The sequence below is a fragment of the Coccinella septempunctata genome, chromosome 7 (genome assembly GCF_907165205.1).
Source record: "Coccinella septempunctata chromosome 7, icCocSept1.1, whole genome shotgun sequence".
Classification (NCBI taxonomy): domain Eukaryota; kingdom Metazoa; phylum Arthropoda; class Insecta; order Coleoptera; family Coccinellidae; genus Coccinella; species Coccinella septempunctata.
Window position 1 is genome coordinate 1,119,663 of NC_058195.1, and position 22,457 is coordinate 1,142,119.

Here is a 22,457-nt window from a genome sequence, read left to right on the forward strand (position 1 = left end):
GACGTGTCCGTGACGGACGGGCGCACAGAGTCGGAGCGACGATATTCTTCGACGGCTCGAGACTCGGAACATAGATTAACCCATCGTAATCGTCTCGGATATGATCCGAGAGAGTCGTGAACGTCCAAACACGATCTAGATATTTCCAATTTTCCCCTCAACGGCGGCGTAATCTGAGCATAGAATCTGATACGTCGAATCCGATCTTGTTCTGGAGCGAGCGACGCGTACCAATCAAAATATCAGATCTGGGTCCGAGATACGGCCAAAACCCGATACCCGGTTCCCACAGTACGAGTGTAAACTAGACATCCGATACGCCTCGAAGGACCAACAACAACAACAACGATGAAAACGACCGAAAAAAAAAGGTAGATATAAAAATCGAAACGACCAAGAGGTGTCGTCAATTAAACGGAAAAAACGGACGTCTTGGTGCCCGTCAACGCTAACGAGAGAACGGGGTAGGGTTGGACCGAAGGAAGAAGATCTTGGATAAGACTCTGGTTAAGGCGTACGGGACAATGGTCGGATGATAATTGGACCGATGGACGAGGCGAGAAACTGAAGGCGAGGTTTTGATCTCGATTCGGGTAATGTATGGATGGGTCGGGGAAGAATGAAAATCTGGGCTCAATATACTCCATAAGTTGTGTGGAAATGAACCTAGGAAGATTCAGTTTACATTCTGACGAAGTATCAAAGAAAACTCAAAACATTAGACAAGAATAACAAAGTCTATTTAGACTTGCCAGGATAAGGAGCACAAACTACGATATAGGTAAAAGTACCAACAAAAAAAGAGTTTCAGGAGAAAGAAAAAACCGAGAGAGAGAAAATTTAGAAGCACCAGAAATATTCGATGCTACAAAGTGCCAAACTTCTGTGAAAAATGGCCTTCATGGATCTGTGCTAATGTCCTATTAAAAAATGGGTATCTTACGGAAATAATTCGATAAATTCGATAAATGCCTAACCAGAAATAACCATTTTCAACGACGAACTGGCAGAATTATAGGCATTCCGTTATTGGAGGCGTTTTCTCGATTTCTGCTCCGTTTTGTCGTTCACCATCATCATCATCATCGTTATCATCATTTCCAGGACCGGTAATTAAAGTCCCTGTCGTAGGTGTACCCGAGACCTCGGAGATCTTCGGTCCTGACGAGAGATTTTATTGATGCGACTGTTAACGGACCTCTCGTGGACGTAAAATTCCCCTTTTTGGGCGTTTTTCACGGATTAATTTATTCAGAAAGGAGGCCCGGTCGTTTGGACTTCCGGTGCCGAATTGGACTGGTCCGCGTCGTTCTCGTAAAGATCGAGGAAGAACTGTTATTGCCTCCCGGTGGATGGTTTCAACGGGCGAAGATTAGAGTTCGCCGTTACTTTGCAGCCAATAACACCAAATTTGTCGTTTTTGGTTGGAGGCGTATTTGGTTAATTTTTTTATTTTATTTTCATTCTTCAGTCAAAATTAAGAACGAAAAGTGAAATGAGTCGGTTCTTTCGTAAACTCTTACTGTCTTACCGAAAGAGAGTCCAATAATAGTACCGTACCAAGGTAACACTCTAAACCCTGCAGTCAGATCGAAAAAGAACAAAAAAGCCAGAGAAAATTGAGTTTTTTACAAGAAAAAATACTTTTTCATCTTCTTTTTCCTTCTAGTAATAAATTTGAGAATTTCATCCATTTCGGCACAACCGTTCGGTCTTGAGGAAGTTTTAACTGTACCCATCTTTTTGGAAGTTTTTCGAAGGTCAGCTTTCGAGTAGTTTTTCTTCCAGGAAAATTGTCGTAGATCTAAATGTGATACATATTCTGAAAGAGCAATATCTCTTCTAAAGTAGACAAATTCCCAAAAAGTAAGTATGACCCTTCTACTACCTTAACTACCTTTAAGAGTCATAGTTACTTTTTGTACCTCTTAAAGGTAGTTAAGGTAGTAGAAGAGTCATAGTTACTTAATTCCTAAAAAGATGGGGTCAGTTAAAACTTTCTCAATACCGAACAGTTATGCCGAAATGGATGAGATTGCCAGATTTATTACTATACTTCATTCACTTTTATTTTAGCAGTCGGTAGGCCATGGAAATTCGACACATTTCACTCTGTATAGTACGAAAATGTGGGGTTATGAAGCTTGTCAAAACATTTTTGGATTTTAAATCAACGCTATGTTGCCCGTTCTACGTAAAAGTTTCTGTTATTACGTATTTTATCACAATGTCGAATCTCTTCGGAAAATATGTGACGAACATAATTGAAGTTTATACAAATTGATTGAAGGCATACCAAATCCAGTTATTTGCATGGAAAATACAAGAGATCAGTATAATATCATAATATGCACTAGCTTGAGGAGAGTTAATGTTCGTTATCTTCTTTGGCTTACATCATTTGTAGATTTCAAAAATATTAACCCGAAGATGAAATGCATATGATGCAGTAGTTGGGAATGGGTATCTCCCGAAGGAATTAACAGATAATTACAAGAATGTTAAATTCTTCAACAAAAATCATCTTGCATCAATATAAGTAAAAAGAATTGAAGGAAGTTTCAAGTTTACATGAACTTCACCTTTGAACAAAAATTTCACATGAATAAACAAGTAACAGGGCAACTTGCGCGTATTTGTGGCTATCCATCTTACTACATTGATGTAATAATATTAATTAGGTATTTATTAGTACCTTAAGACATTTACATTGTATAGGACAAGTCAAATGAAAAATAGAAAAATCCATTTTAGGGAACTTATTCTCCGATGACATTTATCGAAAATCCTGTAGTAAACCTTTCGCATTAATTCACTCAAACATAAAATTCTCAAATGCCATCACTTTTCTGGGTCTCCCAATAGAAGGAAATTCTTTGTCATCCTCTTCATTCACAATCTTTCTGATTGTGGGAATATCCAGCTGCAATATAAAGTCGTTTAGATTCAGATGAAACATTATACAAATTCTCTTACATTGAATATGTTCGCTACCGTCTGACGTATTATGGATTTTAGAATATCAGGGTATAACTATTTGAATGAGCGGACCTGAATTCTAAATAGCACTTTCTGAAACCCTGTTTCTTTTTTCAATCACTTTCGGCATTTTCGTAATAAAAATTATTATTAGTTGTGGCAACGGCGTTATGACATTAACGACATTTCATGAGTGCCAACCTAACTTCGTTCTAGTTACAAAAACTTGAGAAAATTATTTCATGGCCAACCGACTGCTAAAATAAATTTAAATGAAATATAGAAGAGTTGTCCGTTTGATAGTGAAATACTCACTTCTTGATGTCATAAACCGATCCTCAGTCCCGATGTCAACTTACCTGAAACAAAAAATCAATCATCAACTCATGTATAAACAAATAAATATCAATCTAACACGCTAAGAGAAATGACTTTTGAAATTCTCCGAAATCTCACATCGATTTCGGCGAAACGGCAGTACGTATGTGGCCATTGTAAATCTGTACGGAAAAAAAATCAACAGCAGAATAGCGCCTCATTATAATGGATCGTGACAGGGTACGACTATTGGAGATATTGTTATCTAAAAACACGTGTAACCGGCAACCGCAACAGGTAACTAAGAACGAAGAGTGGAGCTACAGGTGCGCTTTCGAAAGAGAGGGTCCAGATAAGGGAAAAAGTGGTTTGGGGCCAAATCAGTTAGAGGAGGAACGAACATGGCCGAGGAAAAAAAGATCGGCGTATTTTACGGCACTGCTTCGTCCGCTTTTAGACTTCTAGAAATCACCAAGGATATTATCTTGAACTCATTGCACCGGAATCGTCATAAGCGAGCCAATAAGGTGGCTAATGGAATGGTCAATGCGTTAAACTAGAGCTACTTCGGAAAATTAATGTACTGACCGGGTACTCGGTGAAAAAAGCGCTAACAATGGAGTCGTGGTAGCAGTATGTATTGTAGTTTTAATGGAAAATACGTGATCTTTCGTTTTAAACGGATTCGAACACGCCACGCTCGGAACTAATGGTATCTGGGCTTAGCTACATTGTGCGAAATATCGTACAGCGACGGACTGAGGTCCTGCACGACCACTGCGACTGGTCAACGCGACCTTGGCCGAACCGTCGCGCAAAAACCGAAAATCTCTTCGAGAAATGCGGGAAAAACGCCGTAGGATCGTTGGACGAGCCAAAATCGTGCGAAAAAGTGCACCAAACGAGAGAATTATTCGATCGAAGGCGCCTCTCTGAACGTCCGATCACAGAAGAAACGTTCGTTGAATACTGATCGAGGCGTGTTCTGTGAAGGACGGTTTTTTCTATGTTCGCTGTCAGGTCGGACAGGACGGATCAGTTGACAGAATGCAACTAGCAGATTGTATGGAAGATACATGCGATGTTGTCAATATAAATCTGAAAAATCTAATCTTGAAGCTAGGTTTAACGAAGCCAGAGAATTTTTACTAAACGTAAATGTCAGTTTGACAGTTAGGTTAGCAGCGATCACAGACAGGGGTGGGTAATACCGATTCGACGAAGAGTAGAGAAGAAGAAATTCGAGAAGCAACAATTTGTGAGCATCAACACGATATATCTCACGGAAAGTAGGTCGAAAAGATCAGTTCGCGACGGAGCAATGGGAAAACAATGATCGCCTTTTTTCGTACGGTAAATAACAACCACCGTGTCCCGTACGTAATTGCGGTATAATTTTAAGAGGATAATTGACAGTTTCGAAGGAACAAATAGCAGGTTCCTCGGATGGCACTCACGCGGTGCATTAAGCTCGCTTAGTCATTGTGCTTAAGTCGCACTAATGGACGGTTAGGGTGATCGGCCCGAGGGTTCGGATCTGGGCGTATCGGTGGCCGTTTAGCGGGCGACCGGTCTGCGGATTGATTGTGACGCCCCTGATGATCGCGGCGTGCTGTCGGGATCGAAAAATGCTTTCTTCTTCGATTTTCTAACGATAATCGACTATGAATAAAGAGACCAAGGGACCAATCGGCGAGTATTCATACGAAAATCGATCGTTAACCCGGATCGAGCGTCTAATTGCAGGCGTTCCTCGAATCAATGCTTCGATTTGAATATGGTTCGTCAGTGTTGCGAAAGAGAAACGGTTTAAAGTTCACGCGGCAAGAGTGTATGTATTCTTGTTTCCGAGATGTTGAACGCCCGCAGGCTGATAGACGGGACATCGTTTAAATTCGTATCTGAAGTAATTATGACGCTAGTTGTATACTGGATGGATTGTTTATGTATTTGGGTGGTCCGATGATGAAACGTCGAAAATATTAAATTCGAATTAGTGTTGGTATTGGAGGAAAACATGGACGGATGTAATCGATGCAAAACAAAATTCCATCGGGAATTGACAGAAATTAGTACACGTTCTTATGGGAAATGGTTCATCATCGGAGCACATTTTGGGATCTTCTAGAGAACTCTGACAACTCTCTAGACCATAGATTTCGTGACCGACATGGCCGCAGCGATGTCAGCTCACGGGAAATATACAGGATGAGTCTCTGACTCGTACAAATATTTTACAGTAGATTCTTTAGATCAACAGAAACATTTTTTTCATATACCATTTTTTCCGATTCGGCTCTGATAAAAAGATATAGCCATTTTAAGTTTTCATAATGAGCTGAGCCACCCCTGAAGAAACAAAATAACCTTCAGAATAACTTGCTGAATCTGTGACACTACACATCTGTGTACCTTTTAAACAGAGTTGTATTCAGCCAAAGTACCCAATTTTTCAAATTTCACAGATACTTTTTAATTTTTGGACATCAAATTACTCGAAAACGGCGCATTATACGAGAAAATATGTAGACTGCTTTTATTTTACAAAACGTTCAAATATTCATTAGGTATCGCCCAACTTAGTTTCAAGAGTTGGGTTCTTTGAATTTTTTGTATTTTTATGGTACATAATGGTCATAGTGAGAAAACTGGAAGGCGTGGGTGATATTTTGTGTTCGAAAAAGATGTATCAAATGGATGAAAAACTATATTTCGAAATTCATTTCATTCGATAGAACCGTTTGTGAGATAAAACAAAACAAAAATTTTTCTATGGGTTTTCAACAGCCTGCATCTTTTAAACCGAGCCGAATCGGTTAAAGTGGAAAAGGAAAAAAGTGTTTCCTTTTATCTCAAGAATCTACTGTAAAAATATTGATACCAGTCAAAGACTCAACCGGAATAGGCTATCTTTGAGGTTAACCATAGAACACAAATAACGTTCAACGTGAACGGTTAACGTCAATCTGACGGAACACAAGTTGCAAGTTGGCACCGATCACAGAGCTCGGTGGTGCGACGTCATAGAGCCGCGTAAACTGTTTATGGCCTCGGTAATCATGAATTTTATTTTTTTAGACGAATCTTAAAAGTGGATCTCGAGAGTTTTGATTATTAAGTTTTATTATAAAGGTGCGCTGCTCATTCTAATATCTCCCCATCATAATTTGGCATAAATGATTAATAAAAAACATCCTATTTGACGTGTGTCAAATAGTTTCGGATGAGAATTATCCACCAGCCCACCGAATGGATTATTTCTTCGATTTCCCAATTGGACTTCGACGAATCGTCGAATCCATTATGAAGGCCGCTTAATTAATGTTTTCATATATATAATAATTCCGGGAAGTTTGTAGACATATTAATGGAATCAACAATTCCGAAGGAATTGTCGTTCCAATAACGTGAGTTAGTCATTAGTCTTAGTCTTTTTGTAAGTTTGTAGACGACACATTAAGCGATTATTAACGCCTCGCCGCGGCGAACGCAGGTAGAAAAAAATATAAGAGCCCCGAAACCAATTTGTTCAACACCTCGGTCCCTCGTATGACATATCCCGTACCTAATCAGACTCGACGTCCACCATACGTGGGACAATTAAAAAAACACAAAAGCCTCCCAAACCGGCGCAGCATGTAAATCTCTTCTCGGAACGCTGCCATTAATCTTCGAAGGTGTTAAACCACCGAGGGGAACCGAAGACGGAAAAAAAGAGAACTTCTCCCATTCTACGCCGAACCGGACAACCGTACAAAAGAACGGGCGAGCGAGAGAAAAAAAAATTAAAATATGGCGTTACGTGGGGATGTGGGTAGGACCGAACAGGTAGGTGGGCTCGTTTACAGGAAAAACACGTGTAAAACGTTCGCGACCTTTCGAATCGCGAGCTCGGATTTCGGAACGCGGCCCCTAACCATAGAAAACCGTGTAACGCTCGGAAATTCGATCACGGGTACCATCGTGTTCTTGGCAATTGAATCATCAGCTCATTTTTGGTATTTTGACAGACTTTCGAAGGCAGGGTTGATCAAAACGTAAGGGAAATTCGATGATTGTGTCAAACTTGCCTTCACAGATGTTGCCAATTCGATAAACGTCAAATCCATCCTTGCTCGAAAGTCGATAATGTTCTCAAGCAAAGTATTCCTTACTAACTCGAGAATACGAAAATTGATATCTGCATAATTCAAATTTTCCCGAACGAAAACCAAAGATGTAATTATTTAATCTCATCCCAAACCTGTACCATGAATATTCAGCTCGGAACAACTCCTAGAAAGCACATAATTCTACGCTCAGACTCATTACCTCCAATTACGAAAATAATTTATCTTCTCTATTTTATGTAAATTTTATGGTAATAACGCCAGACCGGCCATCATCCCATTTTTTCGCAAATAACGTTCCTCGTTTGTCCGTCCACGTTACGACCGGCGCACAACGGCCGATAACTAATTTTCTATGAACAATACCGCGTGTGTAAACACAGACGGCGTAATGATACAGCTACGCGGCTCCCGCGTTCTGCATGAAATTTACGACGTCGGCTCCCTAATAGGACGTAAACGATATTTTCGGACTTATTCGATTTCGATGATGCTCCTTTTTTGGTAGTGAAAGTGGCGAGGCTTAATGGTATAGTTGTCGAAACGTGCCGGTAACGTAGCTCTCCGACCATATGGTCGCTCGAACGACGGTACACCTGTTGGCATTTTCGATAGATCTAATGGTTTCGCGTGGGTTCGAATCTGGTTCGTTAGGCTGAATGCGCGGTTCGCGTTGCGATTGAATGATCGCAAAAAGTCATCTGTCATTTGTCAAATCTACGTCAGACGTCAGTTTGACAAAGTTAGGTTAGCGCCGATCACAGACAAGGTTTGGTAGAATCGATTTAACCCATGGACGGGGAGTTTTTTAAGGCAAATCGGATCTGCTGATCTGCTAGTCTGCATACAGGGTGTTTCATAAACATTACGAACAAATTCAGGATTTTAATCTGTATTCTTTGGAGTGGGAAAGGAACTGATAGCGAAAATTCATCTGTCATTTGTCAAATCTACGTCAGACGTCAGTTCGACAAAGTTAGGTTAGCGCCGATCACAGACAAGGTTTGGTAATATCGATTTAACCCATGGACGGGGAGTTTTTTAAGGCAAATCGGATCTGCTGATCTGCTAGTCTGCATACAGGGTGTTTCATAAACATTGCGAAGAAATTCGGGATTTCAATCTGTGTTTTTTGGAGTGGGAAAGGTCCTCTGTCCGAAAACGCTTCGTTTACAAGACACGGGTCCTAACAAGTTCTCGTAACATCGGCAATTCTTGTAGTTACGGTTTTTCATTAACGCGACGATCGAATTCGAATTACATATATGCAAACGAACGATGGGTCAGTCAGGCAGTCACTTCTGTGCGCCGCCTCTCGGCTATAACGACCGTCTTAAATCACGGACGGCGCGATTTTTAGCGCGATTATAATTAATTAACAGCGATCTAACGCTGATAACGGCGGTAAGTTACGGCGCGTCTAATGGCCGAATAGTTTTTCATCCAAATCGTAGGTCGTATATCAATTCGTCCGTTAAAACTCGTATTAATTCGATTGGACAGTTGTTCTGGCGTAAATTCGACGAGAAAAGGTGGTTGTTTCGACCTTATGACCCTTTTATTAGACACTTTTAAATTGTTTGTGATATTTCGAGTTTTCAGGACGTTTTAGGGACGTTGAAAATTCTTCAAATCAATCTGTAGATTTTTTTTTCTATTTCATAATTAACGACTATCTTACGAAGCCAGGAGCATACCCACGCAGAGAACGAGAAACAACAAACTGCCCACTTTCTCTGAGAGCCTTCGCGTGATCTTGGGGTCGCTAATTTCCTCCGAATGCCGACGAGTATTAGCAGATATACAGTCCGTTCTTCGGACGCGCACACAAAACGATCTGGCCGGGGCTAGAATACGCTCCATTATTTATCGATTAGGGATCTTTAAACAACCTACCTATTTCGATAAAAACAGCCCGAGGGGGAGGGTTCGGAGCTAATTCCAAGCGAGATCCCATTCATCATTTCGGAAATACAAAAAGAATGGTCGGGAATCCTCCTATGGTAGCGGTGTGAGATGATGAGGACGGATCTTGGTTTCGATTCAAGGAAAATAATGGAATTTGCGGTTTCTGAAGATGCCTAGGTTAGATCAACGCTTAGATATTGTGAACCAACCCATTTCTGGTGAGAATTTGGCGAATTGTATTCGGCGTTTTTTTTTACGGATGCGTCAGGTTCGACGCTCTCTAAATTAAATCGCAACCCTAGTCCATCAACTGGAGTGTCCCCCTTTTATGGCTGCCGCCCCTTAATGAAAGGCGCCCCTACGCGACAGAGTTTCGCTAATCGAGGCATATCGACGTAGCGCCATCCCTCCAATCTCCCCCTTATCGAATTACGGCCCCCATGTCGCTGATGGTATCGTTAGCCCCCCCAGGCCGCACTTCCGGTCTTTTTGCACCGGACGTCGAGATTCTATTTATGAAATCCGCTACGTTTAGGTTCGCCAACGAAACTGCAGAACGCGTTTTAGACGGTTATACAGAGAGAGGGCGATTAGTGAAGGATGTCAATTAGACGCAAGTTACTCGAAGGAATTTGTAACAGTTTTCAATTAGCGGTTAAAAATAGGGAAGATGGAAACAATGCTTTCGATACGGATATTCGGGGAAGAATGGGAGTAATGGCCCGTTGCTTACGAAGGAAAAACGAGCGAGAAGCCCGAGGCTAACGTATACAGGGCGAGTCTTTGACTCGTGGAAATATTTGAACAGTAGATTCTTGAGGTCAAAAGAAACACTTTTTTCCTTAACAATTTGTTCCAAATCGGCTCTGATAAAAAGATACAGGCTGTTGAAAAACCATAGGAAAATGTTATTTTCAGTTATATCTCACTAATGTATTTATCGAATTAAATGAATTTCGGAATATAGTTATTCATCCAATTGATGAATCTTTTTCGAACACTAGATATCACCCACGTCTTCTAGTTTTAACATTATGACCATTACGTACTATAAAAATACCAAAAATTCAAAGAACCCAACTCTTGAAACAAAGTTGGACGCCATCTAATGAATAGTTGAACGTTTTGTGAACTAAAAGTATTCTTCATATATTCTCGTATGAAGCATCGTTTCCGAGTAATTTGATGTTAAAAAATTAAAAAGTATCAGTGAAATCTGAGAAATTGGGCACTCTGGCTGAATGCAACTCTGTTGTGTTGTGTAGTGTCGCAGACTTAGCTAATTTTTCTGAAGGTTATTCTGTTTTTTCCAGGGGTGGCACAGCCCATTATGAAAACTTAAAATGGCTATATCTTTTTATCAGGGCTGAATCGAAAAAAATGTTATAGGTAGAACGTAGTTCTTTTGACATCAAGAATCTGCTGTTAAAATATTTGCACGAGTCAAAGACTCACCCTGTATACAGGATGTTTCGTTCACATCGGGAAATTCAATTCTTCATCGACTAACACTCGAAATTTCAACAGATCTCCATTCACGACTGCGCTTTAAAAAAACTCCTCGTTCATCGTGAAAATTCCTGTCCTGAATCACATATATGATTCTTTCAAAAGGCCAAATCTTGGATGAAATCGTTCTGGGTGCGTGCGGTCGTAATTTTCGTCGGACGTATGTCAACGCTTCCCCGATGATTGTTGCTTTTCGCGTTTTGTTTTAGCACCGGCGCCTCCATAAATGCGTCATTACGTTCGCGTTCTCGGCGCCAAAGCAGTAAAAATCGATGGTTTATAGCGGGGCTTAAATCAAAACGCGACCAGGCCGAAACCGTCTTTTGTTATTCGACAGGTCGGAGAGACATTGTACGAAATCGGTAATCGAAGTCGATTCCGAGAACCTGTTGTTGTTGGTCAGCTCAACCTCGAGGATATGTTTTCGTACTTCGTAGGTTTATGATTTTTCGAGTCTTAAGGTTGTACAATACTTCCATTCGCCCTATGCTTCACAATGCTATTTATTTCCATCGTAATTCAAAAACGGATCGATGAATTCATCTGATTTTCAACATATACAATCAGAAGGAAGGAACAAAGAGACTCTCGTTTCGTTTTTGAAAAAAAAATGAATATTTTTCTGTTAAACTCAGTTTGAAAATGGTGGTATTTATATATGAGTATAAATTCAAATGCAGAAGTGATGGTTCGAAATGATCAACGAGAGTATTTTCTTAAAGAGACCTTCTTCATGATAACAAAAAAAAAATTTAATTTTTTTTCAATTTTCCTTGATTTTTGAAGGAAATAAGATTAATTCACCCGCCTCTCATCAAACTCCACCCTCCTATTTCTGAGTAGCCAATTACAATTTACTTTGCTCTTGCATTGAGATTTATGGCCAAACAGTCGACCAGCTTTTATGAGGGTTAATTTTATGATAACAAAAGGACGGGTGGTACTCGACTCTTGCAGAAAATTCAAAACAGACAAGATTTATAACATCCTCATAAATTTTACGTGAAAATAACGTTTTGGTGTCCGACTATATGTACCATTCTATGACCATCATGTGAATTCTAAAAGAACTTTTAGAGTTCAATGATATGCACCTATATAAAACATATAATATTCGAAAATTCGTTATTTTTACGAGTCATCGAAAGTTTCGGCTGATATTGTAGGTAAGAGGGTGAATTTTAGGGAGTCCGTTTCATAGAGAGTTCGGGCTTACGGAGCAGTCCTTTCCCATGCTGCTGGGTCCTGCCTGGCACCTACACACTTGCAGAGGTCCTTCAAGGCTGAACAATGAAAAAACATTCGTTAGGAGGAGGGAAATTCATGAAAGGAGAAGAGAGAAATTATTGACCTTTTCAAGAAAGAGAAAAGGAAACTCTCTCCAATGGCCCGGATTTCAATTACGGACCAGATGCTGCCCAACCTGACATCACTGAGGAAGAAATGTCCTCCAAGAAGTCAGAATTTCCAGATATTCTCAGAAATAGAAAATCTGACTCGTCAAAGTTTTGGAATAAATAACTCGTGGGCAGCATGACAATGCACTTTGGAGGCAATGCAGGCAGGACTATCTAACATTTTCGAACTTTGGTTCAGTGGTGAAAAAAAAATCAACCACTCCTTGCCAAAGTAAGGCGATAACACTGTAAGAACATTAAAAAAAATATAGGGGTAACCCGGTGCGGATAATTTATTGACCCTGAGTATCCATTCCTGGGAGCCTCTCCTTATGGATTGGTTGGGTACGATGGTTTGATAGAGGTCAAATGTCTCCAATCAATCAAAGGAAAACTAAGTGACTACAAGAAACCGCACTGCTTCACCATCGAGGATGGTAGAATGAGGTAATTCTAAGCTAATTCGTTATCTGCGAAGAAATATCATTTTCTATCATTTTTAGGCTGAAAAAAATTCATAATTATTTTTACCAAATGCAAGGACAATTGAATATCTGTAAACAAATTTTTTGCGATTTCGTTCTATATTCAGATGATGATTTTCAAATAGAAAGAATAGAATGTGACGAGGCACTATGGAAAAATATCATCTTGCCAAAGCTAGAGAAGTTTTATATGAATTGCATTCTTCCTGAATTAATAGATGGGAGAATACCAAGAGGAATGCGAGCACGGGATAAAAATGAAACACGGCAATAATTTTCAAAATAAAATATTTCGAATTTCAAACAGTTGTTTTTTCCCAGATCATCAGTTTCTAAATGATTATACCTATTCACTATCATCACAGCTATAATCATTAATTCAAGGCCTGTTAATTTATATACTGCAAGATATTTCAGTTCTTTCTCGATCCTAAAGCATCATTAGCTGATGCAATGAAATGTCTACATATTTTTGTGCTCGTTTCAGGTTCTTTCATACCAAAGCTCGATTGAGAATTTTTCGATTTTCAACAATATTTTCGCGTCTCTGTTACTACCATCGCGCTGAAACTCTTATAAGTGGAAGTGATTCGAAATAAACCAAATCTTTAGTAGACCCTTTTATTAGGGATGATAAACACATAAACTCAACTATCCTTCGCTTGCTGTCCCCTCAGGCAAAAGGTCTTGTAGCGAGAAAAGTGGGTGGAGCTATTGTCTCGGTGGGACGAAAATATGTTCAGTTAAAGAAATTTTCATATAGTGCCATCTAGCGGAATTCACGTTTCGGGAGAACGGGTATAACACCCTTAAGTGCTGATTTTACGGCTTGGTATTGTTGAAACTTGACCTGAGCTAAGGAACTTCGAAAAGACATCAGTGGGTTTTTCAGCAGTTCAGATAGTCGGTAAAATCACTTAGAGGCTTCTTAAAAAGGTCACTAAGTACCTAACGTGACCTAAAATACATAAACTACTTCGATTTACAAGTTCACCATAGTCCAGTGGTGATATAAGTCGGACTCTGGATAGTTCTATAGAAATATATGGTAAGGAAGGGATATTGGGACCAAACATAGCTATAGCATTATGATATATTTGTATTTCTTGTATATAAAAGCGTCTTCATTGAGCGTCAGATTATAGTAAATCACTTGTTGCGATTAAAGTGAATACTAACGAGTCTTAATCATAGATCAGATTCCACAATCATCACGCGCCCATAGGATCAAGTGGTTTTGAGTATTGTCAATCAGGTGCCGAAGTGACATCTAAAAGAAGAGACCTCTAGACAATACTCAAAACTGCCTAGTCCGAACGTACAAATACCGTGAAATCCAGGTATAATTTCGTCTTCAGTAGGGTCTTGACTGATCCTATGGGCGGGTGATGATTGTGGAATCTGATCTCATGATTAAATCTCGTTAGTATTCACTTTAATCGCAACAAGTGATTTACTAAAATCTGACGCCCAAGAAGACGCCAATATATAATGAATATTAATAAGCTACAACAGAAAATGTTGCAGTCTAAATATTGTTCAGTTTTCCTTAAGACTAAGGCCCGTAAGATTAATGGCAGTTTAAACCAAAAATGAGGGTTTAAACTTTGGATAACGATCATTTCTTAAGATCAAACATAGTTAATCCATCAAGGATGGTTTAAACTATCGATTAGTTTAAACCTTCGGGACGGTAGGTTTAAACCATCAAAAAGGGATTAAACCCTATATATTCTATGAAATTATTTTCTACCTGCTTCTTTGAAGTTAGGAACTCTCTTTTGACTCATATTCACTTAATACTTTATTTACAGCACTTTACAAACTTTTGAATTTCAAATTTGACCTCACACCTCAATGATACAACAATAATAATGCTGATACAAAGATTACAGCAAAACACCATAAATAAATAAACTGATCGCTGCAGTCTGACAGAAGCACTGAACCAAATATCAACACAGAAAACTAAAAAATGAAAACCAATGAGTCAAAATTAGTTCTAATAGACAACTATTTTGACAACTGCGCAGGATTAGTTAATCTCTTCTTATTTTGAACTTGATCTTAACACGATGGTTTAAACCATAGATTAACTTTAATCGGAGATTTCTTAATCGGAAGTTTAAACTACGATTGATCTTACGGGCCTAAGTAATGAAAACTAGAAAAAGCGATTCGGAAAGAGACCAATTTTTTTTTCCGTGGACAATATTGCCTACGTTCCCACTGTATACGGACAGAAAACTAACGAAAACAAATCGTCCAAGTATTTATGACGCGCCTTCTACTCTAACCATTAACCGCAACAAAACGCCTCATTTACATCGAACGTCCACAACACAATCGAATCCAATCCCCGTCCGAAAACCCATTTATACAGACCTGTGTATCTCCGAATTACCTGCTTTTTTTACGCGTCTATCGTGATCGTTGTTTTTTTTCTTCTGCCCCGTACGATTTACATCTGAATGGATCCCCCGCGTCTCCCAGGTGTCATTCCGAGTGATGGGTTGACGTTTAACAATGGAACGTAGCCGCTGTACATAGAACCGAACGATCAGAGAGCGGAATGATATATAGAAAGGTGGATCTTTGGTGTTACGATTTTTTATGAGAGGGATCTGACACCTTTAAGTCGATTGTGTCTGAATGAATATGACATTTGACGGAATTAGTAAGAAAATGGTCGAAAGGTATCTGGTAACTGATAATCATCGTCGAGATCAAGGCGCAAAAAATATTAACAATTGACCAATGTTAGCGGTGCGATGAGATGAGATAATGGAAATCGATAAATCGAAGAGGTATTAGCGTAAACGCCGTTAAGTGCCCGTCGATATCGAAACGTGGTGGATTCTTTGTTGCTTCATTAATTGAGACCATTACAAGGAGGCTTCAAAGAGTAATCAAGCCGATAGAAGGCGAAAGGTGGGCGCTAATCGCGCAGTCTATCACGGAAATCGTGTGCCGATTCATTTAGTCTTGAGACCGAAAAACTCGACCATTTTCGAAGGCGAGCATTTTTCGTCCGCATACGCTTTTCGTCCGCGAACCCTTTTTTTCGCGGCAACACCGGGAACCTTATCGTTTAATTGACGTAATGGAACCGTGACCTCCGTTAAACCCATCGCAGATATGGAAGTGTTCGCTTAACCGGACAGGTAGACAACAGAGTCGTGTGGTTATGTTCCGAATCTGGGTCAGAATGGTAGTGGGTGGAAAAGCGGTCTATAAGCTATCATTTCATAATTTTATATTCCGCGTTGTGCACTTAGGAACTGTTGCTGCCGAGAGTGGAACAGGCCCGGGTTCAGGTCTTAAGCCCGTTTGCAACAGCCGAGAATTCTCTAGAAAATTTACTCGAGATTTCATGCGCCGTGAATTCTTTACCGTTACATACGCACTTTCGGTAGACTTCGCTGTTCAGTTGCATACAGAATAATCTCTGCCGTTTTCTTACCAAAATTTGGTAGAGAATTCTCAAGAGAATTCTCGGCTGTTACAAACGGGCTTTAGAGGACAGAAAAGAAGTTACTCTTCTCTTGGTGATCGAATTGGAATCACAGATTGTTCTTGATCCATTCATCCAACTTGTTATCCCTGCTCGTCATCTCTTGGATGAATGAATAAAATTCATTCTCCAACAGCAATCTTGTTAAGAAGCAGTCCTATTTAACCCTAAGGTAACATCGTAGATAGAGGAAAGAGAAGATACCGCATTGCACAGCTACGAAGGAGAGCTTGTTTTGGTTTACGTTTACCTCAATCCGAATTTATCTTTTTCGGCATATTTGCCACAAATTACACAATTTCCTGGCATGCCGACAACGAAATTCTTGATACTCAAGTCTTAAAACGAACGAAACACTATTACATCGAACACAAATACGATAATTAACATTCAAATATTGAGGTAAACGTAAAGAAACATGGAGTAGATGCACAGTAAATGTGCCTAGAGATGTTGGATAGTGCATAGAGATGTTGGAGACACTTTTCTTGTTGTTTACGTTATCTTCCCCTTCCTCTATCTACGGGTAACATCCACATGAGCTCTTGATGTGAAGGTGGTAAAACCGCATCCTTCTCTTTGGGCTACGCCAGCCCTGCAATGCAAGAGTCGTTGCGACATCCGAGAAGTAAAGAGAAAATCCGAACAGCTCACGTTTCTCGGTAACCAAATGCGAAACAGAGGTAGTAATTGAGATTGAAAGATAACCGCCGATAGTTGAAGTCATAATTGAACGGTTTGTTCGCACTACTACCGATTCGAACAATGGCGGACTGATGCACGATCCGAAATAGATTCGGATCGTAAACGAAATAGTAGGCGATCTGAGACAGATGCAAGCATCTGTCATCGGCGAGCGGGAGCCGATCTGACAGATGTCAAAAACACCTTGGTTACGCTCGTGTTTCTTTGCGGCGTAGAGATTGCTAGTTGTTGGGGAACAATGGATAAGTTTAATAAACCACTTCTACCACTGAAAACTTGATTGGAACTCTGAAGGAATAGAGTCGGGTTTCTTTTTTGATAGGTGGCGCTGCAGTATTATTGATACTCTTTAGCGCTAGTTAACATAATGCATAACCGTTGTAGATTCTTGTTGATCTTTTTGATATGTATCGGTAGGACAAATTTTCTCCTATATTTATAAGGGCTGCTTCCCCAGAAACCTGTTTTACAACAGATCCTGTTCTTTAGAAGGATGAAAAGTGGGATGTGCCACCGCGGGCAGAACCAAAAATCGTCATCCTGAGAAACCGCTTCTCTCGGATTCTAATTGAAAGAACCGTTTAAGTTTTACGAGCGTATAAACAGCCGATTTCGCCGACCATATTTATATCGTGAATTGAGACAAAGTGCCGGGTATCAATTTGCAAATTTATGGTAATCTAGAGATGATGACGGGGCAGAGCTGCCTTCGTAAGGCTTGGTGATACTGTTTGATTTAAGTACGTTCGAGTTTTTGGCCGGTTGTCGTCTTGTCAACATCGGCCATTTTACATTTGCAAGTTCACTTTGAAGGGCTCTCATCAACTGTTTGGTTTTCTGGATTCTACAAAGCAACTTCTGTGTACTACATAACCTAGAGCAGTAGTGGGCCACCCTGATTTTCAGACAGAGGAGCAAATAGGTCGTTTTAGGGGGGTCTAAGGGTGAAAAGCCTAAAAATGTGGAAACCTTGACAACGCTGACTACAGAACCGGAAATTCCAATTGGATCAGAGCAATATAGCAGGAGATATCGCAGATTGAAATTTGCACTTTTTGAAAAATGCCATTTCGACGATGAAAATCTAAACGAAGGGAGATAGGCTTCCGAAAATGCTTGCAATAGGTTCAGCGCATTCACGCAAGGTGTCCCTTGTATCTATCTGTCAGCGTTTTGTCGGCTACCGTTCTTCGTATACCCCCACGTCACGTTGGTAGACCTGTTTTTTATCTGTCGCTACCGGATCGATTACCAACAATTAGGGTATACGAGTAATCCGGTTTTTTCTGGGAGAGATGTCATGCCGGCGTTGTATGCACCGGCATTAAAAGTCGATTATTGTTCGAAAAAGAGACAACCACGGTAATTGTTCGTAATTTTTTGAGGGAAAACGGTGGCGTGTACAGATCATGGTCGTCGTTTCTTCGTCTTGGGTTTGTTTTTCATCATAATTTGTATTTAACACCATACAGGATGCAAAGAATCACGAAGATCACCCGAGATGTCATCCCTTGTTGGGTTGTCTATGGTTGGGACGCACAGAGTGAGGTTATCACTGATCACAGACAGGGGTGTGTAAGACCGATTCGAATCATAGAGGGAAGAATACTGTGTTTGGCCTCGGTATCCATGAAGTTCATTCAATTATGGTTTAGTTGAAGGCAATTTGTCTTATAAAGGTGGATCTGTATAAACATTGCCGCGTCTTCGCAGAAATGACCGAAAATCGGGGAAATAAACAAACAAAAAACGCGATTACCGTCTATCCACGTTTCTGCGAGTCGTTCCATCACTTGGACGTGTGGCCAGGCGTTTTTTGCCATCTCCAATAAATCAACGAGTGTTTTTGTGGAAAAGGAAAATTTGTCAACCGCCTTCGCGGCTCGTTTATCAAAGGATACCGCGAAAAATCATACGCTGAAAGATGAATGGCTCCGAGTGTATTCGCGTTCTGCGTGTAATTTATGTAGAACGGTTTCCAAAGGCTTTCAGCAGCCGCAGAAGACGAGAAAATGGAAAAATTCGTGGTGTTGAGCTGAGGAGAGAAATTAATCTGGTACATTCTTAAACTCGCTGCTTTCTAGAAAAATTGTATCGACTTCTGTCGATGTATTTTCGGAAATAAAAAAAAATTTCTATGTCTCAAATGGAGAACCTATAATTTGGTTTATTTCCCCAACAACAACGTTGTCGAAATTGTTGGAACCTACACAACTCTACCACCTACGAGCGAAACGTAAGCCACGTTTCAAATTTACGTTTTACGTAGACTCCAGATGTATTTATTGGGGCGTATACCCCACCATCCTGAGGATTACAGAGACGTTAACATTTTTTACTCGGACTATTTATTCACCAGCATGTTCCATTTGTCGAACGTCAAGCCTATTTTTTATCGCCTTGTCGTCAGTTTTGTACAAGATTGGGATTCTAATTGCCGAGTGGGCGTCGACAACTTCGATAAATAAATTCCGAATTCCTAAAAAATTATCCATATCGTCATTTTGAAATGTACGACGATCCCAAATAATAACATCGATAAATCAAGGATCACACATTCTTATAAACTCGGAAATAAAATAGCCATTTCCATGGCAACCGATAAATTCTATGATCGATACGAAACCATCCGACCTGTCATCTTCGAAACCGCAAAACCGACGTGAATTACGTAGCAATAATTGCGGACGCTCCGATGGGATTCCGAGAAACCGCCAAACAAATCATCATCGACTTGTGTACATTCGCCATCCTCCCAATTGAACCTCCCCAAACGTTCTCGTTAATCTCACGTTCTCGGAACCAGTCCCCCCGATCGATTCCGGAAATTCTGTGGCCCGTCGAACACAGAGCGCGAATGACGGAATGACAAATCGCGCCAGACGCGGTTCGAGCAGGTAACACGGCGATGCAATCATAGAAACGCGTCGTGTTTCTTTCTTTTATTTTTTTTTTTGGTTGGGCCACGTCCGAGCCGCGGAACGAATGCGATGACAATGGGGTCTGATTCGTATTGAGCATCTCCGAAGGCGGCTTGATTAAATTTCGACGTGACTGGGTACAGTCCGTGAAGAAGATCGATCTTGGAGCGGAGAAATCGGCGGAAAATATTCGGTGGCTCACCAAGTCACTTTTCATTACGTATAATTGATTTTTTTCAAGTCTAGGTCTTATTGATATTTGATGCTGCGACGTGCAACACAATCTCTATGTTTACATACAAAGGTAGCGTAAATCATATAGGCGGGAATTATCTTCGAACTTAAATTTTGCCAGTAGGCGGACTAATAAAAAAAAACATTCAATTTGAGGGACACTTCAACAACTCGAGATTTTTGACGTTTACGGAACTGAAATGTAAACTGATTCAAGTCAGTTGTCGATCACAGATTACAGAGATTACCATCTGTATTCTGTGGTCGTCGATTTGACAAAACTGACAAGAGTGAGGTTAGCACCACAGAACATCAAATATAGCACCGATAACAGATAGGGGTGGGTACTACCGATTTATCTCGTCGATAGCGATATTCTTTTCGGCCTCAGTATTTATGAAATCATTTTATTATGTTTTTTAAGCAAATCGCTAGTATCTACTCAATCCAACTTCGTTGTTGCCCCGTTGAATGTACTCCTTTCAGACGTTTCTAGCCACATCTCGCAGCGCCACGCCGAGGTGTTACATTAATAATATTTCTGACACGTCGAGGCTCCAGACTCCAGACACGATTTCGTGGTTCCTTTTTTTTTATCGCCCCTTTTATCATGGACAATGAGCTCTGTCGAGAAACGACTGCGGCCTTGTTCGAAACCCGTTCTTCGGGGGTCGGGAATTGTCGATGAAATAACGGAAAGACGTTGTTGGTTGAACCATGTCGTCGATTTCTTCCCTGGACCACGGAAAATCTCACGATTTTTCGTCATAACGTGAGTTTCGAATAAGAAAACTTCGCTCTCGTGCATTTTACCCACTTCAGAAATGTAAAAAGTGATGGAAAAATGTGAAAACAAAAGTGTTACAGTAGTCTATGCTCTCTTTCGAATTCTCTGTGTATATTCCCTGATGTGATCCATTGACACAATTGGTATTAAAATCCATCCAATCAATTATACATTCCTTGAATATGATTCAATCAGATCCATGAAGGATTCTCATTTAGTCGAAATAATGATGACTTCATCAATAAAATTCGATGATGAGCTGTAAGAATGTTACTCTCGATAACTAATCAATTGATACCACGTCAAATACAGAAATATTCCTACAAATGCATCATCGGCTAGGTACTTTTCGTTCGAAATTCGGAAACTCAAAATTTTATCTCGAATTCACCTCTTTCAGGCTCTTTATTATTAGTTTTTTCTTCGGCGAAACTGAAAATTAAGAATAAGAAAAAAATTGGTTTTTGTTTCATTTCATTTAATGAGGATACAGGAAAACAAAACAAAAAAAATCTCACATATTCGTTGGGAAACTTACTGGAATTTTACAATGCAGATGAAACCTGATATAGATAAAAAAAAACAATTCACAATATTTGTATAATGTTCATCGTTAGCAGAATTACATCACTCAATCTAATTTAGTAGATAAAAATACAAGTGGATAATGCAGGTGCAATCTTTAATACCGATAATTGGATTTCAACAAAAGCACAAATCTGATTATATTAACGAATAACATCGAGGAAAATGAGAAACCGTTATTTGAAGCTCTGTCCTGAGAATTGTTGATTCAATTTGGACAGATCAATAAACTAAACAGTTTGCTAGGGCATGAAGAAACCATCATATATATGAATATGACCGTTTGAAATCAATATTAGATAAATAACAGAAAATATTATAACTGATGTCTGTTAAATCAGAGCAGTTCAGGATTATGTGCAAACAATAATTAAAATTCTGTGGAATTTAACCTTGACAGTCATCCAGATAAAAGGTAAAAACAAAAATAGACATAAATCCTGAAATAAACTCCTGGAACTTTCACACCTTCCGCTCGATCCCGTTTATTCTTAATCTGAATATTTTTGGAACCATCGTCATCTATAATAATTGTGCTAATTGGACAATATGAATCAATTATAACCACTCGCTACGTCAAACGGAAGGCTGGTCGCAAAATCCTAGCCACATACAATCAACACGGATTTTTCCTTTGAAAATTTCTTGTACTCGTGATGAAACGACCCAGGGAAAGCGATATTTGAATGAAAAATGTGTCTCGGAAAACATGTTGGGCTGAATTTGTTTTGCAAGGCCGTCAGCTGTCATCCGAAAAATAGGATGGTTCTGTGACGCATTGGGCGATGAAAACATCGACTTTTTAGGCACTCACTTGTTTGAATCAAGCTGGCCGCGGTCGTCTCTGTGTTCAGCTCGGCTGGCTCAGTTTCCGATTTCCGAATATCGGCCATTATTTCCCGGTTTTCATCCACTTTTCACTCGAAATCTTCGCACTGGATCACCAACAACCCACTCACAAAACAGGTATGGCGCCTACGTCGCCCCTTTTCGAGCATCGTGTCGA

General features: G+C 39.9%; 1 protein-coding gene across 2 annotated transcripts in view; it reads right to left on the minus strand.

Annotated features, from left to right (window-relative positions):
• The window catches only part of LOC123317594 (bone morphogenetic protein receptor type-1B), an 89,759-nt gene extending 67,326 nt beyond the window's left edge, over positions 1-22,433 (minus strand). The window contains exon 1 of one of the 2 annotated variants that reach the window (XM_044904192.1): positions 22,266-22,433. In XM_044904192.1, coding sequence (XP_044760127.1) covers positions 22,266-22,344 — 79 coding nt within the window. In that variant the 5' untranslated portion in view covers positions 22,345-22,433. The remainder of the gene's footprint in view (positions 1-22,265) is intronic. The other variant, XM_044904197.1, reaches the window with a different exon arrangement.
• Between the last annotated feature and the right edge of the window lie 24 nt (positions 22,434-22,457).